The sequence below is a fragment of the Cotesia glomerata genome, linkage group LG7, assembly GCF_020080835.1.
Source record: "Cotesia glomerata isolate CgM1 linkage group LG7, MPM_Cglom_v2.3, whole genome shotgun sequence".
NCBI classification, from domain to species: Eukaryota; Metazoa; Arthropoda; class Insecta; order Hymenoptera; family Braconidae; genus Cotesia; species Cotesia glomerata.
In genome coordinates, this window is record NC_058164.1 from 23,758,108 (window position 1) to 23,781,751 (window position 23,644).

The 23,644-nt window shown below is 25.5% G+C and overlaps 1 protein-coding gene across 3 annotated transcripts; it reads left to right on the forward strand.

Annotated features, from left to right (window-relative positions):
• The first annotated feature begins 348 nt into the window (after positions 1–348).
• Positions 349–18,361, forward strand: LOC123268838 (piwi-like protein Ago3). Of its 3 annotated transcripts, XM_044734234.1 has the most exons (7): positions 3,639–3,800; positions 3,868–3,932; positions 6,652–7,165; positions 7,369–7,567; positions 10,755–11,917; positions 14,834–15,401; positions 17,899–18,361. In XM_044734234.1, the coding sequence occupies exons 3-7, from the start codon at positions 6,660–6,662 to the stop codon at positions 18,229–18,231; spliced, it is 2,769 nt and encodes a 922-aa protein (XP_044590169.1). In that variant the 5' UTR covers positions 3,639–3,800; positions 3,868–3,932; positions 6,652–6,659; the 3' UTR covers positions 18,232–18,361. The 3 variants fall into 3 exon arrangements, with proteins under 3 accessions (XP_044590172.1, XP_044590170.1, XP_044590169.1); XM_044734237.1 differs by lacking the exons at positions 3,639–3,800; positions 3,868–3,932 and adding an exon at positions 349–354; XM_044734235.1 differs by lacking the exons at positions 3,639–3,800; positions 3,868–3,932 and adding an exon at positions 881–916 and having other exon boundaries at positions 6,649–7,165.
• The last annotated feature ends 5,283 nt before the right edge of the window (positions 18,362–23,644 follow it).

The following is a 23,644-nucleotide window of genomic DNA, read 5'->3' on the forward strand; positions in this document are numbered from 1 at the left end:
AACCAAAAGTGGCGTAAGACTTGTCTCAAATTAAAAAAATTAAATAAATTAGAAGCAAATTTCATGTTTAGTATGTAATTTGAATTTCATCCTTTATAAATCCAAATTTGAAAAATAGTTCGGATAATAATTTATGAAAAAATAAACAATTTTTTTTTTTATCATTGCGTTCAAAAAAGTTCAACTAATCACCAAAAAAATCAGCGTGAAGAAATGTGTATTAATTTTATAGAAGTCTAAAATTGAAGCTGATTTTTAAGCCCCAAAAATATCACTTTTTTCGTTTTTGTATTATTTATAATTCTTGTAAAAAATTTTTTATAAATTTGCAATTTTGAATAGAGATAAAAAAAAGTTTAACTTCAATGGCATTTTCAGAAAAAATCTGAGGAAAATTTTAAAAGGTCATTAAAGTAAAAGCATTTATATTTGTTCAAATATTGCTTTGGCATTAGTGGGGCACAGGGTATCATAAACATAAATTTGAGGATTAAAATTATAATCCAAGTAAGAGATTAAAATATTTTGCTCATAAAAACAGATAATAGTTATTATACTATTAAAGTAAGTAGTCATTTGACTATTTTTTTATTTTTTTTTTTAAAAAACAAATTAGTGTTAAAAATTATTTTTAAAAAATTGTTTTTTTAATTTTTTTAAATTTCTACTCGTCAATTTTTTTTTTATAATTTTTTTTGCCATAATTTACTTGTTAAAAAAATTATTAAAATTATGAAATATCTGCTAAATTAATTTTCATATAGTTTTTCAAATAGCATTTTCAATTTTTGTAAATTTCCGCAAGTCAAATTTTTTTTATCATTTTTTTGCCGTATTTAATTACAATAAAAAAATGCTTCTAAAAATTTTCACTTAAGGTAAAGTACCCAGTAGTTGAACAGGTTTCAAAGTAAAACTTATTTGACCCTACTTTTAATATATAAAGATGTAATTATTAATTCAAATTAGTGATTTTCATGAAAATATAAATAATTTTAAATTGATTGAAGTGCAAAATAACAAAGATAATTGATTATTTATATTTTGACAACGTTTTTAAAATATACTATGAAAGGAGTAGTAGTTGAACAATCAATTCTGACAAGCCGCAGTAGTTGAACACTCTGGGAGCAGTAGTTGAACTAATAAAATATATGGCAATAGGCACACCGAAAATTTTCAACGTTTTATTGAAATATCCAAAGAAATATAACATATCATTGAATAATATTAAAAATAATACTGTGAATATTAAATATGTTCATTTAAAAATGAAAAATATTTGTATTTAATTTTTTAATTACATTTTTTATGAATGACAAAGCAAATTTTTAATTATAAATCAAAAAAACTCATTTCAAAACGTTCAATAATTTTTAACTACACTAATTTTTAGTTATAAAACTTATTTAAATTGCAGTAATTAATACAAATGATAATGCTGATCACTAGTCTATAAACCTATTAGAAGTTATTCGCTGGGTGCGTAAGGCATAGTGGGGGACACAAAACTGATGTCAGCGCCCGCTGCGGGACAATACAGAACTAAGGGTGGCTCTTTATTACTAAAAGCTATGAAAATAACACGTGTGTTAGTTTATTTAAATAAATAAAATAAAATGGGTCATCAAAATTGTTGTGTAGTTAATTGTAAAAATACTAGTAGAAATAGTGATTGTAAATTTTATAAGTTTCCGGTTGCCAATTGGAAATTAAATCAGCGAAAAAAATGGATAGCTGCTGCTCAACATCTCTCATATGTTCAGCCAGGATTAAATTTTTACCCTTTATTAAAGTTTGTGGTTGAAAAATAATATTATGGGTAATAGATTGCAAAATTAAATAAAGAATATAAAAATTTAAGATACATTCGTAAATATATAGTTATGTTAAATAGAGCTATTCGTTATTTTTTATATAATTTCAGATTGTTATATATTTAATATTAATACTGATTTTTCATTTAATATTAATTTAACAATAAACACCTTGACAGATTTTAACACTGATTAACCTAATTCACTTGAGATTTGTTTTAGTTATTGTGTTTATTTTCCTTACTATTTTCAACTGACCCAAGAAAAAATTTTTAATTTAATCTACATTCTGTGTAATATGTCACATTTTACATAGAAAACAAATTTTTTTCAAGTTTATTTAATTGTTTAAATAACTATTTGGCATCTAATACATGTAAATTTTCTTAAAAAAGCCACCGTAAGTTGTATCGTCAGGTGGCGGTGGGGTCACGCACCCAGCGAATAGTGCTGTTAAAATTATACGGCCTCAACCTGTTCAAGTTCTGGGTACCGCTTTGAAAATTTGGAGGTATAGTTGAACGCTAAAATTTAATATAAAAATTCTAGTTTATGTCTTTGCAAAAAATATATGTTATTTAGAAAAGACTATTTCAATAGATGGTACAATTTTTTTTACTTAAAATGATGATATACTGTTTTTTTTTTACTGATTGTTCGGTTCACGATTTAGTACCTTTTTCATGAAAAAAGTAGCATTTATCGGCGATTTTCGACATGTCAACTTTTAAATTAATAAAAATATAATTGTTTTGATTTATAATTGAAAAAACTTACATAAATCAATTACTGTATCATTTAATAATTATAATATGCGCATATTACTCTTAATAAATTTACGGATTTTGTATTATAACAATTCGAAAAGTTCGTTCAAGTACTGGTCCCATTTTTATAAGTGTTCAAGTACTGGGTACTTTACCTTATAATTTTTATTAATTTTCACATGTGGAATTTTTTAATTAAATTTTTTTTATAATAATTTAATTTAATACTAAAGTTAGCCGACGTTTTTAATTTTTTGATTCTTTTTATGACATTAAAGTTAGCAGCCATTTAATTATTTTTTAGTTTTCTTTAACAAATAAATTCGATCCAAAAAATTAATTTTAAAAAATTGGATTTTCAATTTTTTAAAATTTCTACATGTCAATTTTTTTTATAATTTTTTTTGCCATAATTTATTTGTCAAAAAAATTTTTAAAATTATCAAGTATCCGCTAAATTAATTTTCATTTATTTAATTAGAACTAAAGAATATTTTTAAAAAATTGCACTTACGGTTTTTTAAGTTTTTTAATTACTTAAATGAAATGTTTTATAATTTTTTCAATAAAAAAAATTCTAAAACTTTTTAGATGGCGGCTCTTAATTTATTGACATTAAATTTAGCTGTCAGCACAATTTTTAAAATTTTCTTTAGCAAATGAATTATGGCAAAAAAAATTATTAAAAAAATCGACTTGTATAAATTATAATAATTTAAAAATTCTATTTTTTTAAAATAATTTTTTTGTAAGAAAAAATAAAAAATTGTCAAGTGACAGTTAAATTTGATGTCATTTTTTATTAATTTAATTGTTATAAAATTATAAAGAAAATTTTTAACGTTTGTCAACTTCAGTGTCATAATTTTTATATTATATTCAATTAATAATTTCAAACTTAAAAAAAAATAAAAAATTACCACTTATTACCGCGCCGGAACAGCAAGGTCAACACAATAACTCTTTTAAAAATTTTCTTTGTCTCTGCACCAGTTACCAAACTCTCATCCCCTCTCCTAACACCGCGCAATTCTTAGTACTGACACCCGAAGCGCAGCATCGCAATATCAGCAACCGTCGACAGAAACGAGTGACTGTGACCGCGACCGGCACGCATTGCTTCGCACGCCTGCCTGTTGTCAGGCTATTCTCTCTCCCTTATTTCTTCTGCGGCATTCCACTTGTTGCCGCCGTGCATTTTGTCACTAAAAAGCCGGTAACTAATAAACATTTAAATAAATAAATAAAAATTAATTAAATATTTATTTTATTATTTATTCTAGTATTTGTTGTACGTAATCCAGTGACAGTGTTAGTGCTAAAGTATCCAGCGACAGGACACATGTAAGTTTTTTGTCTCGTGTCTACGTGCCGATTTTCTTTTCTTTCTTCAGTATAAGTATGGATATTTAGTGTAGAGTGATTAGAAAAATATTTCATTTATTCTAGAAGCTTCAGTTTAGTCTGTATTTATTTATTTATTCAATAATTAAATATTATTTTTATTTTAATGGTGCTGTGTAAGTATAAGAAAAAGTAATTTGAAACTGTTTAAGATTGCGTCGTTTTTGAGTTTTTAGAGATTAAGTTTTCTAAGTGGGGGAGGAAGAAGAAAAAAATCCTTTGTGTTTTTTTTTTAATTTATTACGATTTATCGCAATCTACCATTTTGTTCTTTTTAACCGGCGTTCAATCTAAAACAGTAAATTAAGCCGACATTTTTGATTTTTTTTTTAAATTGCACTTAAATTTATGAAAATTAAGTTAGCCGACATCTGAAAATTTTTAGAATTTTATTTTATTGAAAAAATTATTTTTAAAAAAATTCATTTTTAAGAAACTTGAAAAACTGTGAGATTTTTAAAAAATAGTTTTTTTTTTTTTTTTTTCTAATTTAACATCTGAAAAAAAATTAAAGACGTGTCGGTTAACTATAAATAAAGTTAGCCGACATTTAAAAATTAAGAAAATTTTTTTTTTATTGAAAAAATCATTACAAAAAAATAAAAAAAAAATTTCATTTGTAAAAAACTTGAAAAACTGTAAGTACGTTTTTTAAAAAATATTTTTTTTTTTCTAATCTAACAATTGAAAAAAGATCAACAAATTAAAAACGTCGGCTAACTTTAGTTATATTTAAATTTTATGAGAATTTAGCAGATATTTAATCATTTTTAGAATTTTTTTAACAGATGAATTATGGCAAAAAAAAGGGTAGAAAAAATTGACATGTAGAAATTTAAAAAAATTAAAAATGCAATTTTTAAAAAATAATTTTTTGTCAAAAATTTTTCTGTTAAATAAAATTAAAAAATTATCAAGTGACTGCTAATTATTTTAATATCATTTAAATTTTTCAAGTTTTTTTATAATAGAATTTTTATTTTTTTGTAATAATTTATTCTTAAAAAAAAATTTTTAAATGTCGGTTAACTTGATTTTCATTTAAAATTGTTGGAATTTAATTATACGCTTATGCTCATTCTTCATTAATTTTTATTCCCTAAATTTTTTATTTTTTTTAATTGAAAGAAAAATTTTATTTAAAAAAATAGATCGATTTTTAATATTTAAGGACAAAAATTGTTGTCAATAATAAATATAATTTTATAATACTATAATGAGCCGACGTTCAATAATTTTTGATTTTTTTTATTGCTTAGATTAAAACTAAAAAAATATCTAAAAAATTGCACGTGTAATTTTTAAAATTTTTTATGTGAATTTTTTCCTTTTAATAATTAATCAAAAAAATTTTTTAAATTTTAAACTGTCGGCTGATTTAATTTTTATTAAGATTTTTTAAAAATTAGTATATATTTACTGTTTTTTTTATTTTTTTTTTAATTTAAATTTTGAGTTTTATAATTTTAAAAATTTTCTCAGATCTAAGGCAAAGTACCCAGTAGTTGAACAGGTTTAAAAGTAGAAGGTATTCAACTTTACTTATTAATATATTTTTATTTATTGTAATTAAATAAAAATATATTTTTAATTTCAATTAAGTAATTTTCATGAAAATATATATGATATATTGATATATCACCAGATATTTATAAAAAAATTTTTAATATTATAAATAATTTTCGCTCATTATTATTGAATTATTATTATTATTATTATTTATTTATAAATTACTTATTTTTAACGTTCGCAACAATTATTAATTAAACAAACTATCTAAACAATTTTCTTGTTTTTTTTTTTTTAATTAATGAAATTTTGGTTCATATAAATTACAACTTATTTAAAATTCTTTCTACAATTCTAAAAATTTTTTTCTAACCATTTTTTTTTGTATTTAATTTTAAAACTAACGATCTCTCTCCTCTTTTATTCAGATCTTCAGTACCAGAATCTTCAAACCTGCATTAGATACCTTGAAATTGCAAGTTTAAAATGTATGTATTAGCTCTGAAGCCACAGAGTTCTTTTTGTTTCTTAATTTAAAAAATTTATACTTATCTTTATAGTAAAAAAAAAAATTTTTTTTTGGACTAGTGCTTAAAATTTTATTAAATTTTACTAATTTTTTTCATAAAAATTAATCAAAAAATTGTATTACTAATTTCAATTTTTCAAAAAAAAAATTATTAAAATTTTAACAATTTTTTTCTTAAAAATTTTATTACTAATTTCAATTTTTCAAAAAAAAAAATTATTAAAATTTTAACAATTTTTTTCTTAAAAATTTTATTACTAATTTCAATTTTTCAAAAAAAAAAATTATTAAAATTTTAACAATTTTTTTCTTGAAAATTTTATTACTAATTTCAATTTTTCAAAAAAAAAAAAAAAATTATTAAAATATTAATAATCTTTTTTATAATATTATAAAATTTAAATAATTTTTTTCACAAAAATTTATTAAAAAACTTTATTATTAATTTCAATTAAAAAAAAAAAAAAAATTATTAAAATTTAAATAATTTTTTTCATAAAAATTTATCAAAAAATTTTATTACTAATTTCAATTTTTCAAAAAAAAAAAAAAAAAAATTAAAATTTTAATAATTTTTTTTCATAAAAATTTACAAAAAAACTTTTAACTAATTTTAATTTTCCAGAAAAAAAAATGGCTGATCCAGGACGTGGACGAGGTGGAGCAGGCCGAGGAGCGGCCTTGCTCGCCTTGTTAAAAAAAGCACCCGAACCGGAAGTAGGCGAATCAACACAAACTCCTCCAGTGGCTAAAGCTCCGCAACCACCTGTAGCACACCAACCTGAGCCTCGAGCCGCAGAACCATCAAAAGGTCGAGGCCGAGCTTCTCTGATGGACATCGCGCGTCAAATGTCGGCCCCTGGTGAACCTTCGACTTCTTCTCTTCCGACACCTCTCTCAGTGTCAACATCAGCACCTCTGGCAGGTCGTGGTGCAGGTCGCGCAACTTTGCTCAGTCTGGCTCAAAAATTGAGCCCACTTGGAGAACCCAGCAAACCTCCTCCAGCTGCTGCTCGTTCTGAAGCTAGATCAGTTGGACCTGGTGGAGATGCACAAATCGAAGCTTCTGTTGCTGGCCTTAGTTTGGATTCCAGCAGCTCTCGTGGACCGATTATCCGCCAAGGATCCGATGGAACGCCGTAAGATTTTTATTTTTATTTTGGATAAAAATGAATGTTTTTATTTTGGATGAAATATTTTAAAATACAATATTAAATAATTAAAAAATAATGAATTAATTAAAAAATATTAATTAATTAAAGAATATTTTAAAATAATATTTTTACTTTAAATAAAAATAAAAATTGACTTGTAATTTATTTATAATTTTTTTTTTTTGTAGGATTGATATCATGTCCAATTACATCAACATTAAAATTGACCCCAGCAAGGGTATTCACCGGTATGAGTGTAAATTTCACCCAGAAACCGATTCTCCTCGTCTACGTAATGCAATGTTGAATCAACATTTGGAGTTTTTGGGAAAAACTAAAGTTTTTGATGGAGTTATCTTGTTCTTACCTCACAAGCTTGAACAGGAAGTAAGTTCATATTATCTTGGCTCTCCTAAAAAAAAAAAAAAAAAAAAAAACATTACACAGATAAAAAAATGTTATTGAATCAAGTATATAATTTTAAAGAACTTAAGGGGCCATTCGTTAATTACGTAAGGGTATTGAGGGGGCGGGGGTGTTAAGAAAATCTCTACATGTCCGTATGTTGGAAGGGAGGAGGGTGAAATTCATTCTTACGTAATATTTTGTGAATCAAAATACAATATTAAAAATCTAATTCCATTTTGGATTCCAAATAGTTTTCATAATTTTGAAATTTACAGTTGAATTTTTATTTTGTTTAAATAATTTTTATTGCTATAGAAAAAAAAAAAATAACTTATTAAAATTTAATTTGTTTTTATTGTTATCAATGTTTGGTTCTATAGAAAAAATTATAGTACATTTTTCCGTGTATTATCGTATTTTCATTATTTAAAAAATAAAAAACATTATTACTTGTTAAAGAATAAAAATGATGGATCCACGTTGACCTGTAAGTTTTAGTGTAACTGATCCTTTCCTAACATAACAGTTTATTATTTAGAAAATCAAGATAAAGTCTTACGTTAGAAAAAGGAAGGGGGGGGGGTTCAAGAAATCTTACATATACTTACATCGGGGTAGGAGGGGTCAAAAGTCACCAAAATTGTCCTTACGTCAATAATGAATAGCCCCTAACCTTCTTGATTGAAGGAAAAAAAATTGAGCTCATAAATTTTTCTTGATTTAGGGAAATTTTCCTTGATTCAAGACAATTACCCTCTTCAAAATTATTTTCTTGGTTCAAGAATTTTTCTCTCGAATTAAGTTAATTTTTTTTCAGTGTATGTATATGTGGGTACTCAAATTAAAGCTCTGAATGAGTGTAACATCGGAATGAGCTTATATCTTTAAAAATGTCAATAGTTCACAAGATATTTGTTAAATTGCACTGTACTTTCTTGAATTTTATCGTTTTTAACCCTAGACTGGTCAACAAACGCGACCTAACGACTTTGGTCGAGTGATGAGGAATTTGCCGCAATGCTTTTAGAGCGTACAGTGTTGCCAGTTCATACATGTTTGACAGGCAGAGACTAGAGGTGTTTTCGGCAACGCCGCGGTCAAAATACTACTTACGACTCTGGTCAAGCGATGAGGAAAGCCCCGCAAATTTTTTTAAGAAATTTTTTTTTCAGCAATTTAACGTTTTCGAAGATGTTTGAAAAAATTATTAATATATTCTAAAATGTTCAAGGAACAAAGTCAAATTTTTTTGAATAATTTTAGTAAATATTGAAGATGTAATAAACAAAATATAATTGAGCGCGACGTCACGCTCATAGGGTGACCAGTCTAGGGTTAAAGATATAAGCTCATCCTTATATTACTCTCATCAAAAGCTTTCATTTGAGTACCCACATGCATTTTCATATATATATATATATATATATATATATATATATATATATATATATATATTAGGGTGTGTCAATTTTAGGCGACTTTTTTTTTTTCAACGAAAAAACAGGCTGAAAACTTGCATGAAGGTGAGAACAGAAGCTTGTTCAAAGCGGAGCTCTTAATATTAATATTTAGAGGTGCCTGTCCCTAATTTTTCATTTCCCATTTAAATAACATAGGAAAAAAAATTCTTTTTTTTGTTTATTTTTCTAGCTCGGCATACGCACCTCATATATATAAGTCAATAGCATATTATTGTAGAGAATTCAACGCTCTACAAAAAAGGTCTCTTACACTTTTATCATAAAGACAGCCGTTCTAAAGTTATTCAGACGTAAACTTCTAAATGTATAAAATTTTGATTATTCAAGTATTAAACTGATACAAATTAATTTATTACTGTCTTAAAAATTATTTTTATATGGATAATTGGTTCTGATGCGCTAATATTTTCATAAAGCTAAAAAAAAATTACTCATGTATCAAATTTTTTTCTTCTTTATTTCATTTACTGTAAGAAAATCATGATCCGAGTTGAATGAATTAAATTTTTGAAAAGTTTCACGGAATTAACAATTTATTACTCTACACGGAGAGAAAAGATAAATTTGGAAAATCAGAAAAGTGCACGTCTCATAACGCTCATTTATCACAAAAAAAATCTGGAAAACGGTTGACCCTAAAGGCCATCCCTGCAACTTCCGCTAATTCCATATCTAAGCGCTTAAAATTGCACTTATGAGGTTTTTGAGCTCTTCAAGTCAAAAGTCTGATAAAAGTTTCATAGAACACTATTTTTTTAACTTTCGAAGTGCAATAATTCTTGAATAAATTAACGAATAATCATTAATAATAATGTATATCATTAATAATAATCATAACAATAATTTTCTTACAGTAAATGAAATAAAGAAAAAAATTTGATACATGAGTAATTTTTTTTTAAGCTTTATGAAAATGTTAGCGCATCAGAACCAATTATACATATAAAAATAACTTTTAAGACAGTAATAAATTAATTTGTATCAGTTTGATACTTGAATAATCAAAATTTTATACATTTAGAAGTTTACGTCTGAATAACTTTAGAACGGCTGTCTTTATGATAAAAGTGTAAGAGACCTTTTTTGTAGAGCGTTGAATTCTCTACAATAATATGCTATTGACTTATATATATGAAATGCGTATGCCAAGCTAGAAAAATAAATAAAAAAAAGAATTTTTTTTTCCTGTTATTTAAATGGGAAATGAAAAATTAGGGACAGACACCTCTAAATATTAATATTAAGAGCTCCGCTTTGAACAGGCTTCTGTTCTCACCTTCATGCAAGTTTTCAGCCTGTTTTTTCGTTGAAAAAAAAAAGTCGCCTAAAATTGACACACCCTAATATATATATATATATAATATATGAAAAATTGATGTGGGTACTCAAATGAAAGCTCTCGATAAGTATAACATCAAAATGAGCTTATATCTTAAAAGATGTCAATATTTCCCAAGATACAAGGCCATTTCTTAATTATGTATCTAGAGATACATTTTCGAACACAGCCTAAATACTTACAACAAATTAACTATCGGTGAAAATGAAATGAAACCTTGAAAAGGCACACTTTGCAATTCCACAAAAGAAAAACCGATTTTATATAACTATCCCAAAATCAAAATTTTTCTTATCCTCTTAAAAATATAAATTAAACACAAATTTACTAATAATTAATTTTTCAGAGAACAGAACTCGAATCAGTTCGCAGAGACGGTACAAAAGTAACCGTGACAATAATCTACCAGCGCCAACAACGTGCAGATTGCGCCGAGAGCATTCAATTCTTCAACATCCTTCTAAACCGAATCCTTCGAATGCTGAACATGATCTGCATAAACCGCAACTACTTCAACCCGCGAGCGGCTCACAAAATCGAGCAGCACCGAATGGAGCTCTGGCCGGGATACGTGACCGCGATCGAAGAAATGGAAGGAGGATTAAAGTTGAACATCGACGCATCTCACCGAGTAATGAGAACCGACACAGTCCGGGACTTCATCCAGGACATCTACAAGACGACTCACGACCGCGGAAATTTCAAAGAAACTATTTTTAAAGAGATCTGTGGAATGACAATCCTCACTCGCTACAACAACGCTACCTACCGCGTGGACGACATCCTCTGGGACAAGAACCCCACTCTTCAGTTTGATTACAAAGGAACTCCCACTACCATCGCGGCTTACTTCAAGTCTCACTGGAATATTGAGATAAAGGATCTCCAGCAGCCGCTGATTCTCCACCGTGCTAAGAAGAAGGTCTCCCAGGGTGGAACTCGTGAGGAAGAGGTTCTCTTGGTTCCAGAAATTTGCTACCTCACTGGGCTGACTGATAAAGTTAGGTCCAACTTCAGGATCATGAAAGACCTGGCTCAGGTCACTCAGGTCCAGCCGACTGAACGTCGAGGAGTTATCAGAAAATTTATCCAGACTGTCAATGACGAGCCTGCTGCCAAGCAGCTGCTTCTTGACTGGGGGCTCTGTTTGTCTGATGACATTGTTAGGCTTAAAGGACGTGTCTTGCCTGCTGAGAAGATCTACTTTGGAAATGCAAAGGAGTTCACGGTCAGCGAGAAAGCAGACTGGGGCGCTATGGCTACTCGCAATCAAGTTCTCTCGCCGGCGAGTCTTCAGAAATTTTGTATTGTTTATGTCCAGCGGGATGAACGGGTCATCAATGAGTTTGCTAAGATTCTGAAGAATGTTTGTGGGACCATGGCTATCAAGTGTGGAGAGCCCGTTAAAATTCCACTTAAAAATGACTCTGCTCAGAGCTATATCACGGAGATTAGGAAGATGATTAATCCTTCTTTGGATATGGTCATTGCTGTCACTCCGACTAACAGGTGAGGTTTTATTTAATTGGTTTTTTTTAGAAAAAAAAATATTTGGTTTTTTTTTAGATTGCAATTTTTTTAGTTACATTGATTTATTTAGTATGTTGCAAAAATTATAACATGCTTTGATTATAAATTGAAAATAAAAAAAAAAATATTAACATTTTTTATTGTAAAAAAGCGTGGGTGGTAAATGTCAATTGTAAATAAAATATTGAAATTTTTTTAATTAATAATTTGATTTTAGAATTTTTACATAAGTTTGTACAGAGATTATTGAGATTTTTTTTATTAAATTGAAATTTTAATTAATATAATCAAGTTGAATTTATTTAAATTAATAAAGTTTTCAATTAAATATTCTCAAATAAATATAAGTTTAATCATGATTTATATTTTAATTACATTAATTTAGATAATTAAAAATTTAATAAATAACTAGTAACCTTGCAGTCACTATGTGACTTCCGTGATTTGTGAACTATAAAAAATTAAAATTCTGCTTTATTAAGGAAGTTCGAGCGTAACTAATGAGTCAAAATAATGTTAAAATTTTTTTTTAATTTTAGTCTTCACAATATTCGTCAAAATTCTTTATTTTAATTAAAAATAATTTAAACAATTTAATAATTGATGATTTTTACTTATTTAATAAAGTAAAGTAATAAAATGACTATGGTATTTATTACTTGCCGGAATAAATAAACAGATTTGGCAATAACGCGCTTGATTATACCCATAACAGAGATGTGGATGAGTGTGTGAGTTAATCATTTCTCTCTCTGTAACTATATTTCTATCCTTTTGTTTTTTCTCAGCTGTTGACGCGATGTTGTCAAATCTTTATTCAAATAAATAGCTGACGATAAACGAGTTATAAACATAAAATTTGACTTGAAATATTTCAAAAATTATATCGGTAATGTATTGTTATTAAATTGTTTTTATATTTTGCAATAATCCAAGTTTCTTGTGTATAGTTTTTTATCCGTTAAAGTTGGGAGGTTAATATTGAAAAAAATAATTAGTCTCGACAAAACGTTTGTCCGCCGTAAAAGCCCGTGTATAAGAAGATAAAATATGTGATTTTTAAAATTTAATATCTAAGTAACTAAACGTTGAATCTTTTTTAAATTTTGGGATTAGATAAATGGCGTATTTATTTATACGTATACTTAATTTCAAAGCTCAAAGTTGGAAATTATTTTTTACATTAGATTCGCTTGAACCTCCTTAAATAATGACTTTTGTTAAATTGCACTGTACTTTCTTAAATATTGACGTTCTTAAAGATATAAGCTCATCTTGATGTTAAACTTATCAAGAGCTTTCATTCGAGTACCCACATGCATTTTCATATATTCATATATATAAATATATAAAATATATGAAAAATTGATGTGGGTACCCAAATGAAAGATCTCGATGAGTGTAATAACGAGATGAGCTTATATCTTTAAAAATGTCAATAGTTCACAAGATATTTATTAAATTGCACTGTACTTTCTTAAATATTGACGTTTTTAAAGATATAAGCTCATTCCAATGTTACACTCATCAAGAGTTTTCATTTGAGTACCCACATGCATTTTCATATATTTTTCATATATTTATATATATAAATATATAAAATATATGAAAAATTGATGTGGGTACCCAAATGAAAGATCTCGATGAGTGTAATGTCAAGGTGAGCTTATATCTTTAAAAATGTCAATAGTTCACAAGATATTTATTAAATTTCACTGTGCTTTCTTAAATATTGACGTTTTTAAAGATATCAGCTCATTCCAATCTTACACTCATCAAGAGCTTTCATTTGAGTACCCACATGCATTTTCATATATTCACATATATAAATATATAAAATATATGAAAAATTGATGTGGGTACTCAAATGAAAGATCTCGATGAGTGTAATAACGGGATGAGCTTATATCTTTAAAAATGTCAATAGTTCACAAGATATTTATTAAATTGCACTGTACTTTCTCAAATATTGACGTTTTTAAAGATATAAGCTCATTCCAATGTTACACTCATCAAGAGCTTTCATTTGAGTACCCACATGCATTTTCATATATTTTTCATATATTCACATATATAAATATATAAAATATATGAAAAATTGATGTGGGTACTCAAATGAAAGGTCTCGATGACTGTAACATCGGGATGAGCTTATATCTTTAAAAATGTCAATAGTTCACAAGATAAAAAGTTACTTAATTATGTATTTAGAGATAGAGCATTTTCGAATGCAGCCTAAATACTTATCATAATAAATTGACTATCGGTGAAAATGAAATGAATTCTTGAAAAGGCACAAATTCAAGTTGAAACCTTTAAAATGACACTAAATTTTACTTAAAAAACTGATTTTATCACATAATTATCCTGGATATATAGATGATTATATTTTTAATATTAATTTAAAGTTATCAAAAATTGAGAACAAAAAAAATTTGGTATTCAATAACTCGCTCAAAGAATTTTCATTGAAATATTTTTATATAAAATTGTACTTTAGATTTTGAAAAAATTTTTAATTATTAGTTCAATTGAGTTGAATTATCTTTTGAAATAAAAATTATCAATTTAATTTTAATTTTCACTTTAATAAAAAATATTTTGTAATAATAATTGAAAAGAAAATCAATGATTAATTTTTTAATTTTAATTTAAGTTTTAACTTGTGTTAATTTAAATATTTCTAACAGAATTAATATTTTAAATTGATCTTTAAAAATCTTCAATTTAATACTTTAATTTATTATTTAAATATAAATTTAAATTACCAGTTAAAAATATTAATAATTATCCTTTTGAAAAATAAATAATAACAATAATTATAATAAATTATCATTATTGTAAATAATTATTAATAATATTAATAGTAAAAATTAATAATTGCAAATTTTTTAGAAACGATCGTTACGCAGCAATCAAGAAGCTCTGCTGCGTAGAATCTCCAGTAAAATCCCAAGTTATAGTAACCAAGACGATCTCACAGGACAACAAAATAAAGAGTGTCACCGAGAAGATCGCTTTGCAGATGAATTGCAAATTAGGAGGCGCCTTATGGGCACTCAAGATTCCAATGAATGACATCATGGTGGTGGGAATTGATGTCTACCACCCAGCAGCCGGATCTGCTTCCAAAGCAAGTGTCGCCGGTTTTGTAGCGAGTTTGAATCAGAACTTGACTCAGTGGTACAGCAAGGCGTACTTCCAGCGCCCGGGTCAAGAATACGTTGATGTCTTACGCGCTTGCTTCGTTTCCGCGCTGACGGCCTATCGAAAGGCCAGAGGAGAGTACCCGAACAGAATCGTCGTTTATCGAGACGGAGTCGGCGATGGCCAGCTCAGCACTGTCGCTGGATACGAGGTTGAGCAGTTAAGCAAGACCTTTGCTATGGTTGATGCTTCTTACTCGCCGAAGTTGACGGTGGTTATCGTTCAAAAAAGAATCAACACTCGTGTTATGGCTTTGGTAATTTTTTTTTATAAATTTATATTTGTCTTATTGTAAGATAAAAGACTCAGTTATTGATACTTGCAATTTTATTTTAATTAAAAAAAAAAAAGTCAACTCCAATAAATTAATTAATGTAATTTTTGAATTATTAATTTTAAGAATAGTTTTTTTAGGAACACTTTATTTTTTAATTGCACTGAAAAAAAAAGTTGGTGGTTTTTAAAAAACTCGGTTTCTTCCTCAGCAAAATACCAAAATAAAAATATGGCAGACTTAATTTCATTTGACACAGATGTAAATTATGTCTTTATAATATTAGATCTTTTTTATTGTAATTAATAAATTAATAATTATTGATTTATCAATTATAATTAAATTAAGGAAAACCAAATTAATTATTACTAGCAACCTTGCGGTCACTATGTGACTTCTGTGACTTGTGAATTATAAAAAATTGAAATTTTGCTTTATTCAAAAATGACTTTTGTTGAATTACACTGTACTTTCTTGATTATTGACGTTTTTAAAGATATAAGCTCATTCCGACGTTACACTCATCAAGAGCTTTCATTTGAGTAGCCACATGCATTTTGATATACTAGAATTTAATTTGCGCGCGCAAGCCGCGCCTCATATTTATTTTCATGATATATTTATGTGTCGTTTATATATATTATATTCGTTTTCAACCAATCAGAATGAGAATAAATATTTTCAACCAATCACATTACGAATAAATTGGTTTCACATACATTTCATCTCTATTTTATTATGGCATTTTTCATGTATTCATATATATATAAATATACGAAGTATATGAAAAATTGATGTGGGTACTCAAATGAAAGTTCTTGATGAGTGTAATGTCGGAGTGAGCTTATATATTTAAAAATGTCAATTGTTCACAAGATATTTGTTAAATTGCACTGTACTTTCTTAAAAATTGATGTTTTTAAAGATATGAGCTCATCCTCATGTTATACTTATCTAGAGCTTTCATTTGAGTACCCATATGCATTTTCATATATTTTTTATATATTCATATATATATAAATATGAAAAATTGATGCGGGTACTCAAATGAAAGGTTTCGACGAGTGTAATGTCAAGGTGAGCTTATATCTTTCAAAATGTCAATAGTTCACAAGATATTTGTTAAATTGCACTGTACTTTCTTAAATATTGACGTTTTTAAAGATATAAGCTCATCCCAATGTAACTATCATCAAGAGCTTTCATTTGAGTACCAACATGCATTTTTTTATATTTTTCATATATTTATATATATATATATATATATATAAAATATATGAAAAATTGATGTGGGTACTTAATGAAAGGTCTCGATGAGTATAACATCGTGATGAGCTTATATCTTTAAAAATGTCAATATTTCACAAGATATTTAAATTGCACTGTACTTTCTTAAATATTGACGTTTTTAAAGATATAAGCTCATCCCAATGTTACATTCATCAAGAGCTTTCATTTGAGTACCAACATGCATTTTTAGATATTTTTCATATATTTATATATATATAAATATATAAAATATATGAAAAATTGATGTGGGTACTCAAATGAAAGGTCTCGATGAGTATAACATCGTGATGAGCTTATATCTTTAAAAATGTCAATATTTCACAAGATAAAAGGTTATCTCTTAATTATGTATCTAGAGATAGAGCATTTTTGAATGCAGCCCAAATACTTATAATAAATTGACTATCGGTGAGAATGAAATGAAACCTTGAAAAGGCACAAATTCAAGTCAACGCCTTTGCAATGACATTTAATTTCACTAAAAAAACCGATTTTATCATATCTATCAATTATCCTGGAAACAAAATTTTTCTCATTCTCTTAATAATATAGATTAAATTCAAGAAAATTTAATTAATCATAATAATCCAATTAAAAAAAAAATTTAATTAATCATTAATTAAATCCTTGAAAAATTGAATTTTTAATCCCGTAAATTCCATTGGTGCTACTTTTTTCGTACCCAAAGATCTATCCAAATTATAATGTAAATTGTAATACAGCTAGGTAATTTTTCAATAAATTATAAATCAGCACAACTTTTAAATGATGTAAACAAACGAAAAATACCAGTTTTTTTATATTAAAAAACGTATATTGGGTAAAAATATTTTGTATTTTAACTGAAAAAAAAACCTTTTTTTAGTGTAGAATATATTTGCAAGGCTCAAACAACTAGACTAGTGTCAGTAACTTGGTCTTTCGCCTTAGTACCCTCGCACAATATTTAAATTTAGAAAGTTGATTTAAAATAAAGAAAAAAATTTTTTTTTTATTTTAAAAACTTGTAAAAAAAAATAATTTATTTATTTATTTTCTTAAGTACAGCTTTTACAAAAAACTTTAATACTATCCCATCCCATGTTACATTTGTTAAAAATAAAATAATTTTCAATTTCTTCTGCAAAAATAAAAAAATTAACAATTTTTTCATTGAATAGTTAAATTAATAAACTTAATAAAATTTCAGAGAGGCCAAAGACTGGACAACCCACCTCCGGGTACCATCGTAGATTCCGAAGTAACTCGCCGCAACTGGTACGATTTCTTTTTGGTACCTCAGACAGCCCGTCAAGGAACAGTGACCCCGACTCACTACGTTGTCCTCCGCGACGACGCCGAGTTCAAGACTGACTACATCCAGCGACTGACTTACAAGATGTGTCACTTGTACTACAACTGGCCAGGAACTATTAGAGTTCCCGCTCCTTGCCAGTACGCTCATAAACTGGCTAATCTTGTAGGTCAAAGCATCGGCTCTGAGCCCAGTGAGTGCTTAGCCGAGTCGCTTTATTACCTTTAATTGCTCCCAAAATTCGGTGCCAAAAATACTTAAAATATTTAGTATTATTTACTCATAAGTAAATTATTTTTGGTTTAGTTTAATAAGTTACAATTACAATTCTCACATTCGGAAACATTTAAGCTCATTAGAAAATTTTTATAAACAAAATTTTGAATTTTTTTATTTTTTAATTTTGAATTAAAAAAAAAAAAATTTGAATTTTTATAAAAAAAAAATTTTGAATAAAAAAAAAATTTTGAATTAAAAAAAAAAATTTGAATTTTTTTTTATAAAAAAAAATTTTGAATTTAAAAAAAAATTTGAATTTTTTATTAAAAAAAAACAATTTGAAATTTTTTTATGAAAAAAAATTTTGAACTTAGAAAAAAAAATTTGAATTTTTAAATAAAAAAATTAAAAAATTTTTTTTTTATATAAAAAATCAAATTTTTTTTTTTATAAAAAAAAAATTTTGAATAAAAAAAAAATTTGAATTTTTTATTAAAAAAAAGAAATTTGAAATTTTTTATATAAAAAAAAATTTGAATTTAAAAAAAAAATATTTTCATAAAAAAATTTTTCCGAATGTAATAAATTATAAAATTAAAAGCTCTCCAAAATTAGAGCTTAATTTTTTCTTTTTTTATTTTTTTTTATACTTACGAGATTAAACATTAGTTTTTTTTTAAGTATTTAAATTATTTTTTATTTTAATACTATTAATTAAAAATAAGTTACCAGCAAAAAGTATTTCTAGTTAAGAAAAAATTTTTATACTTTGAATACAAGAACTTGAGTTTTATTGTTGCGAGTGAATAAGTCTAGTGTAATAAGTTGTTAAGCTGGTGAGTTATAAAAAAATTATTCGCAAAGATTAATAATGTTTCTTTTTATAAAAATTATATAATTTATTGAAAGCCGTTAATTAAACGGCGAAGTATTCAGTCGGTACCTATCAGCTAGGTACTGATCAAGTATTACACAAGTTACTAAGTTAATTTGTTATATTTATTTGATTATAGTGCCATTATGTAGACTAATAAATAATAAGTTCTTTTCAAAGAATATTTCCAATTATTTAAAATCAGGTTTAATTTGAGAGGATAAGAAAAAAAATTTAATTATTGAAGATAATAGCAAAAAATCTTCAATTTTTTTTGAAATGTTTTATATTATAAAGTGTAATAAATATATTTCATAAGAAATATTTAAAAATTTCAATCATTGAAATTTAATAAATTTTATCTTATTAAACTTCTAACTGCGATGTAAATTTATGAAATTTATTTAAATATTCAAAATATATAAATCCTCAGTAATTGTTTGTTAAAAAAAAAAAAATTCTCGTCAGAATTATAAAAAAATTAGGAGAATAAAAAATCATTTTTTTTATAAATAAATATAAAAAAACAGCACTTTATCGTTTGTTGTCAAGATTTAATAATTAAAACATAAACAATGATTTGACAATAGTATTAACCTTCCGACAAAAGTAAATACTTTTTTTTTTTTATTTAAGGTTATTTATTATTACAGTAAAACTTTCTTATAAGTTATATTTTTTCTTTCCTCTACTTACATGAAATATTTCATTTATAGATATAACTCCCTTGAGAGTGAGTAAATGATCCGATGTAACTTATAACCAGGTTGTACTGTAGTAACAGTCTTACATTTTTTTGAAGGTTTAAATAAACTAAATACAAAAAACTTAGTCTAATTTTGATTTTTTAGTGAACATGGGCCGGTGTTATCAGTACTCCTGATAGCTTCTTTTTTTTTTTAATACTTTATTAGTAGTCATTTTTTTTATTGTAAAAATAAAAAAATTTAGGATTCACGTTTTTTTGTTCTATTAAATGTACATTGAAGATTAATATCCTAAATTTTCATTGAAAAATATCAAATTGTTACAAAGTTATTAACATCTTTGTCCAGTTAAAAAAAAAATTCCCTCTACATGGTCGTATTGCTATCTCGAAAACAGGTCATCGGAAAAAAAATTTTTGGATAAATAGTTATTGAAAATTTTATTATATTTTTGGCCTTTTTTTATTCCAACAGCTTTAAAAAAATCTTAAAAATCAAAATTTTCAAAATCAGCTACGTGCAACCTTAGCCACTGTTGAGACGAACAAAATAAAAAATAACTCCGAAAATTTTCAAAATTTTGATCTAAAATTTTCTACATATATTTTTGAATGTATAAATTTTGATTTAAAGTAAAAAAATAATTTTGTTTTTACACGCTTTATATTAGCTTCACTTGTATGTCAGTATGTAACTCTCCGTGGGTAATTTGCGCGCCTGAATATTTTTGATAATTAACAAATAATAGTTTAAAAAAAAACTAAAAAGTAAAAAATAAATAATAGTTTAAAAAAACTAAAAACACGCTTTTTATAGAAAACCAAACTAAAAAATAGAAAATAAATTTAAATTAAGAATAGTGTTAAAAATTTCAATAAATATAAATTAATAATAAGGTAAAGTACCCAGTAGTTGAACAGGTTTCAAAGTAAAACGTATTTGACCCTATTTTTTATATATAATGATGTAATTATTAGTTCAAATTAGTGATTTTTATGAAAATATAAACAATTTTGAATTGATTTAAGCGCAAAAAAACGCAGACAATTAAATATTTATTTTTTGACAACGTTTTTAAGATAGGCTATGAAAGGAGTAGTAGTTGAACAATCAATTCTGACGAGCCGCAGTAGTTGAACACTCGGGGAGCAGTAGTTGAACGAATAAAATATATGGCAATGGGCACACCAAAAATTTTCAATGTTTTATTGAAATATCAAAGGAATCATAACATATTATTAAATAATATTAAAAATAATACTGTGAATACTTAATATGATAATTTAAAAATGAGAAACATTTGTATTTAATTTTTATAATTGTATTTTTTATTATTATGAACTACAAACAACACAAAAAATGAACTGTTAACTGAATTGAAAATCATAAATACTTTTATTTATATATTATAAATATAATTTTTGTATGATAAGGACCACCTTGTTCAAGTTTTGGGTACCGCTTTGAGCATTGGGAGGTATAGTTGAACGCTTAAATTTAATATAAAAATAATAGTTTATCTATTTGCAAAAAATATATATTATTTAGAAAAGACTATTTTGTTGGGTGGTGAAATTTTTTTTACTTAAAATGATGGTATACAGTTTTTTTAATGATTGTTCGGTTTACCGTTTAGTACACTTTTCATAAAAAAAGTAGCATCTATCGGCTATTCTCAACATGTCAACTTTAAAGTTAAAAAAAATATAATTTTTTTGATTTATAATTAAAAAAACTTACAGAAATCAATTACTGTATCATTAAATAATTATAACTTGCCCATATTACTCATAATATATGTATAGATTTTTTATAAAAATGATTCTAAAAGTCTGTTCAACTACTGGTCCCATTTTTCGAAGTGTTCAACTACTGGGTACTTTACCTTAGTGTAAATAAAAAAAATGTATTTTATTTTAAAAAAAGCGTGGGGTGCATGGTGTCAATAGTTATAAATATTTTATTGACAGATATAAGTAGAGTGATTATCATTTTGATAATATCTTAAAAAGCACTCCACGCTTTTTTAAAAATAAAATACATTTTTTTTATTTACACTATTATTAATTTATATTTATTGAAATTTTTAACACTATTCTTAATTTAAATTTATTAAAATTTATTTTCTATTTTTCAGTTTGGTTTTCTATGTAAAGCGTGTTTTTAGTTTTTCTAAACTATTATTTATTTAGATTCTTTACAGAGTTAATAAATGATTTTTTAACATCATAGGATTTAATAAATATTTATTAATAGTTTATGAATTATTTATTAAATGTAAATAAATATTTGTTAACAGTTAACAAATATTTATTAACAGTTAATAAGTAATTTATTAAGTGCAATTTATTAACTGTTAATAAATATTTATTAATGGTTAATGAATATTTGTTAACTGTTAAATAATATTTATTTAAAATAAAAAGCAAAAATAGCAATTTTTTTTTACTCTTTATAACCCTATAGCTGGAATACATAATAGTAATTAAATTCACTAAATAAATTAACCTTTTTAATGTTTAAAAATATAAAAGATAATTATGAGCTGTGATAGAATTTGGTATTTTACAATAAACTTTATTATAATGTAATATAGTTAATGCAAATAATTTTTATTTACAAGCAATCTTCATATCATATGACATTGCAAGCGAAACAAATTCACTCAAAAAAATATTTATTAACTGTTAATAAATATTTGTTAACTGTTAATAAATACTTATTAACTATTAATAAATATACTTTCCTCCCAAATAAATATTTATTGAATGTTAAAAAATATTTATTAAAATTTAATAAATTAAATAATTGTCTTCAAATAAATGAAATTATTAATAGTTAAATCCAATCAGTGTAAATAAAAATATTACACTGAAAAAAAAAATTAATTTGAATCGAGAGAAAAATTTTTGAACCAAGAAAATAATTTTGAAGAGTTTCATTATCTTGAGTCAAGACAAAATTCTTGAATTAAATTCACTTAAGGGGTTAGAAGTAGCCAGAGACATTTAAAAAATGAGAATTTTCAATAATTTTTTTTTGCTAGTAAATCATTTTACTTTATAAAAGTAATAATATGGCATCATTACACAATGTTTTGACTTGACTTCACAAAAGTTTGAAAAAAAAAAAAAAAAAAAAAAAATTGATAATTTAAAAAGTTATGGCTGTTAGTATTGACTCAGTTCTAACAAAAGGTCCTTGCGATGACCATCATAAATCCTTGAAGATTCATCGAAAATCAATTGGACAGTAAAAAATAGTTTTGTTAATAGATAATCTAAGGTAAAAGACCCCATTAGTGGCACTATAAGGAAGGGGGTTAACAGAATGATTTTTTTATCATAGTTAAAGTAAAAATATTGAATTTTCTTTTACTTAATGCCTTCATTAATGTTTAAACTTACATAATTAATTTCAAAAATTTTAATTTTTCCAAATTTACCATTATTTAAAATCCATTATTCAAATGACGCCATTAATGGCAGGGCAAATAATCAAAGAATCCCCTGATCCAATTAGTGACATACCACTGACCCCTTTAGTGGCGGATCTAACTCGTATGCGTAAAATTTTTCAAAAAATATATTATAAACATAAAAGTATTATTTACAAACACATATATTAGAAAAAGAATTATAAAGTTAACAATAATTGAATTTAAAATTATTTAAGCAAAAATATATTCTTGATCACTTTTAAAAGACTCGTATTGAGATTATAACTGCACAGACACAACGCTTATGAAAGTAAACAGATTTACTATATAAAAAAGTTAGAGCGCCTTTGATGTGGTTTTTTTGGGATAACTTTTAAACGGCTCAACCGATCGATTTCAAAA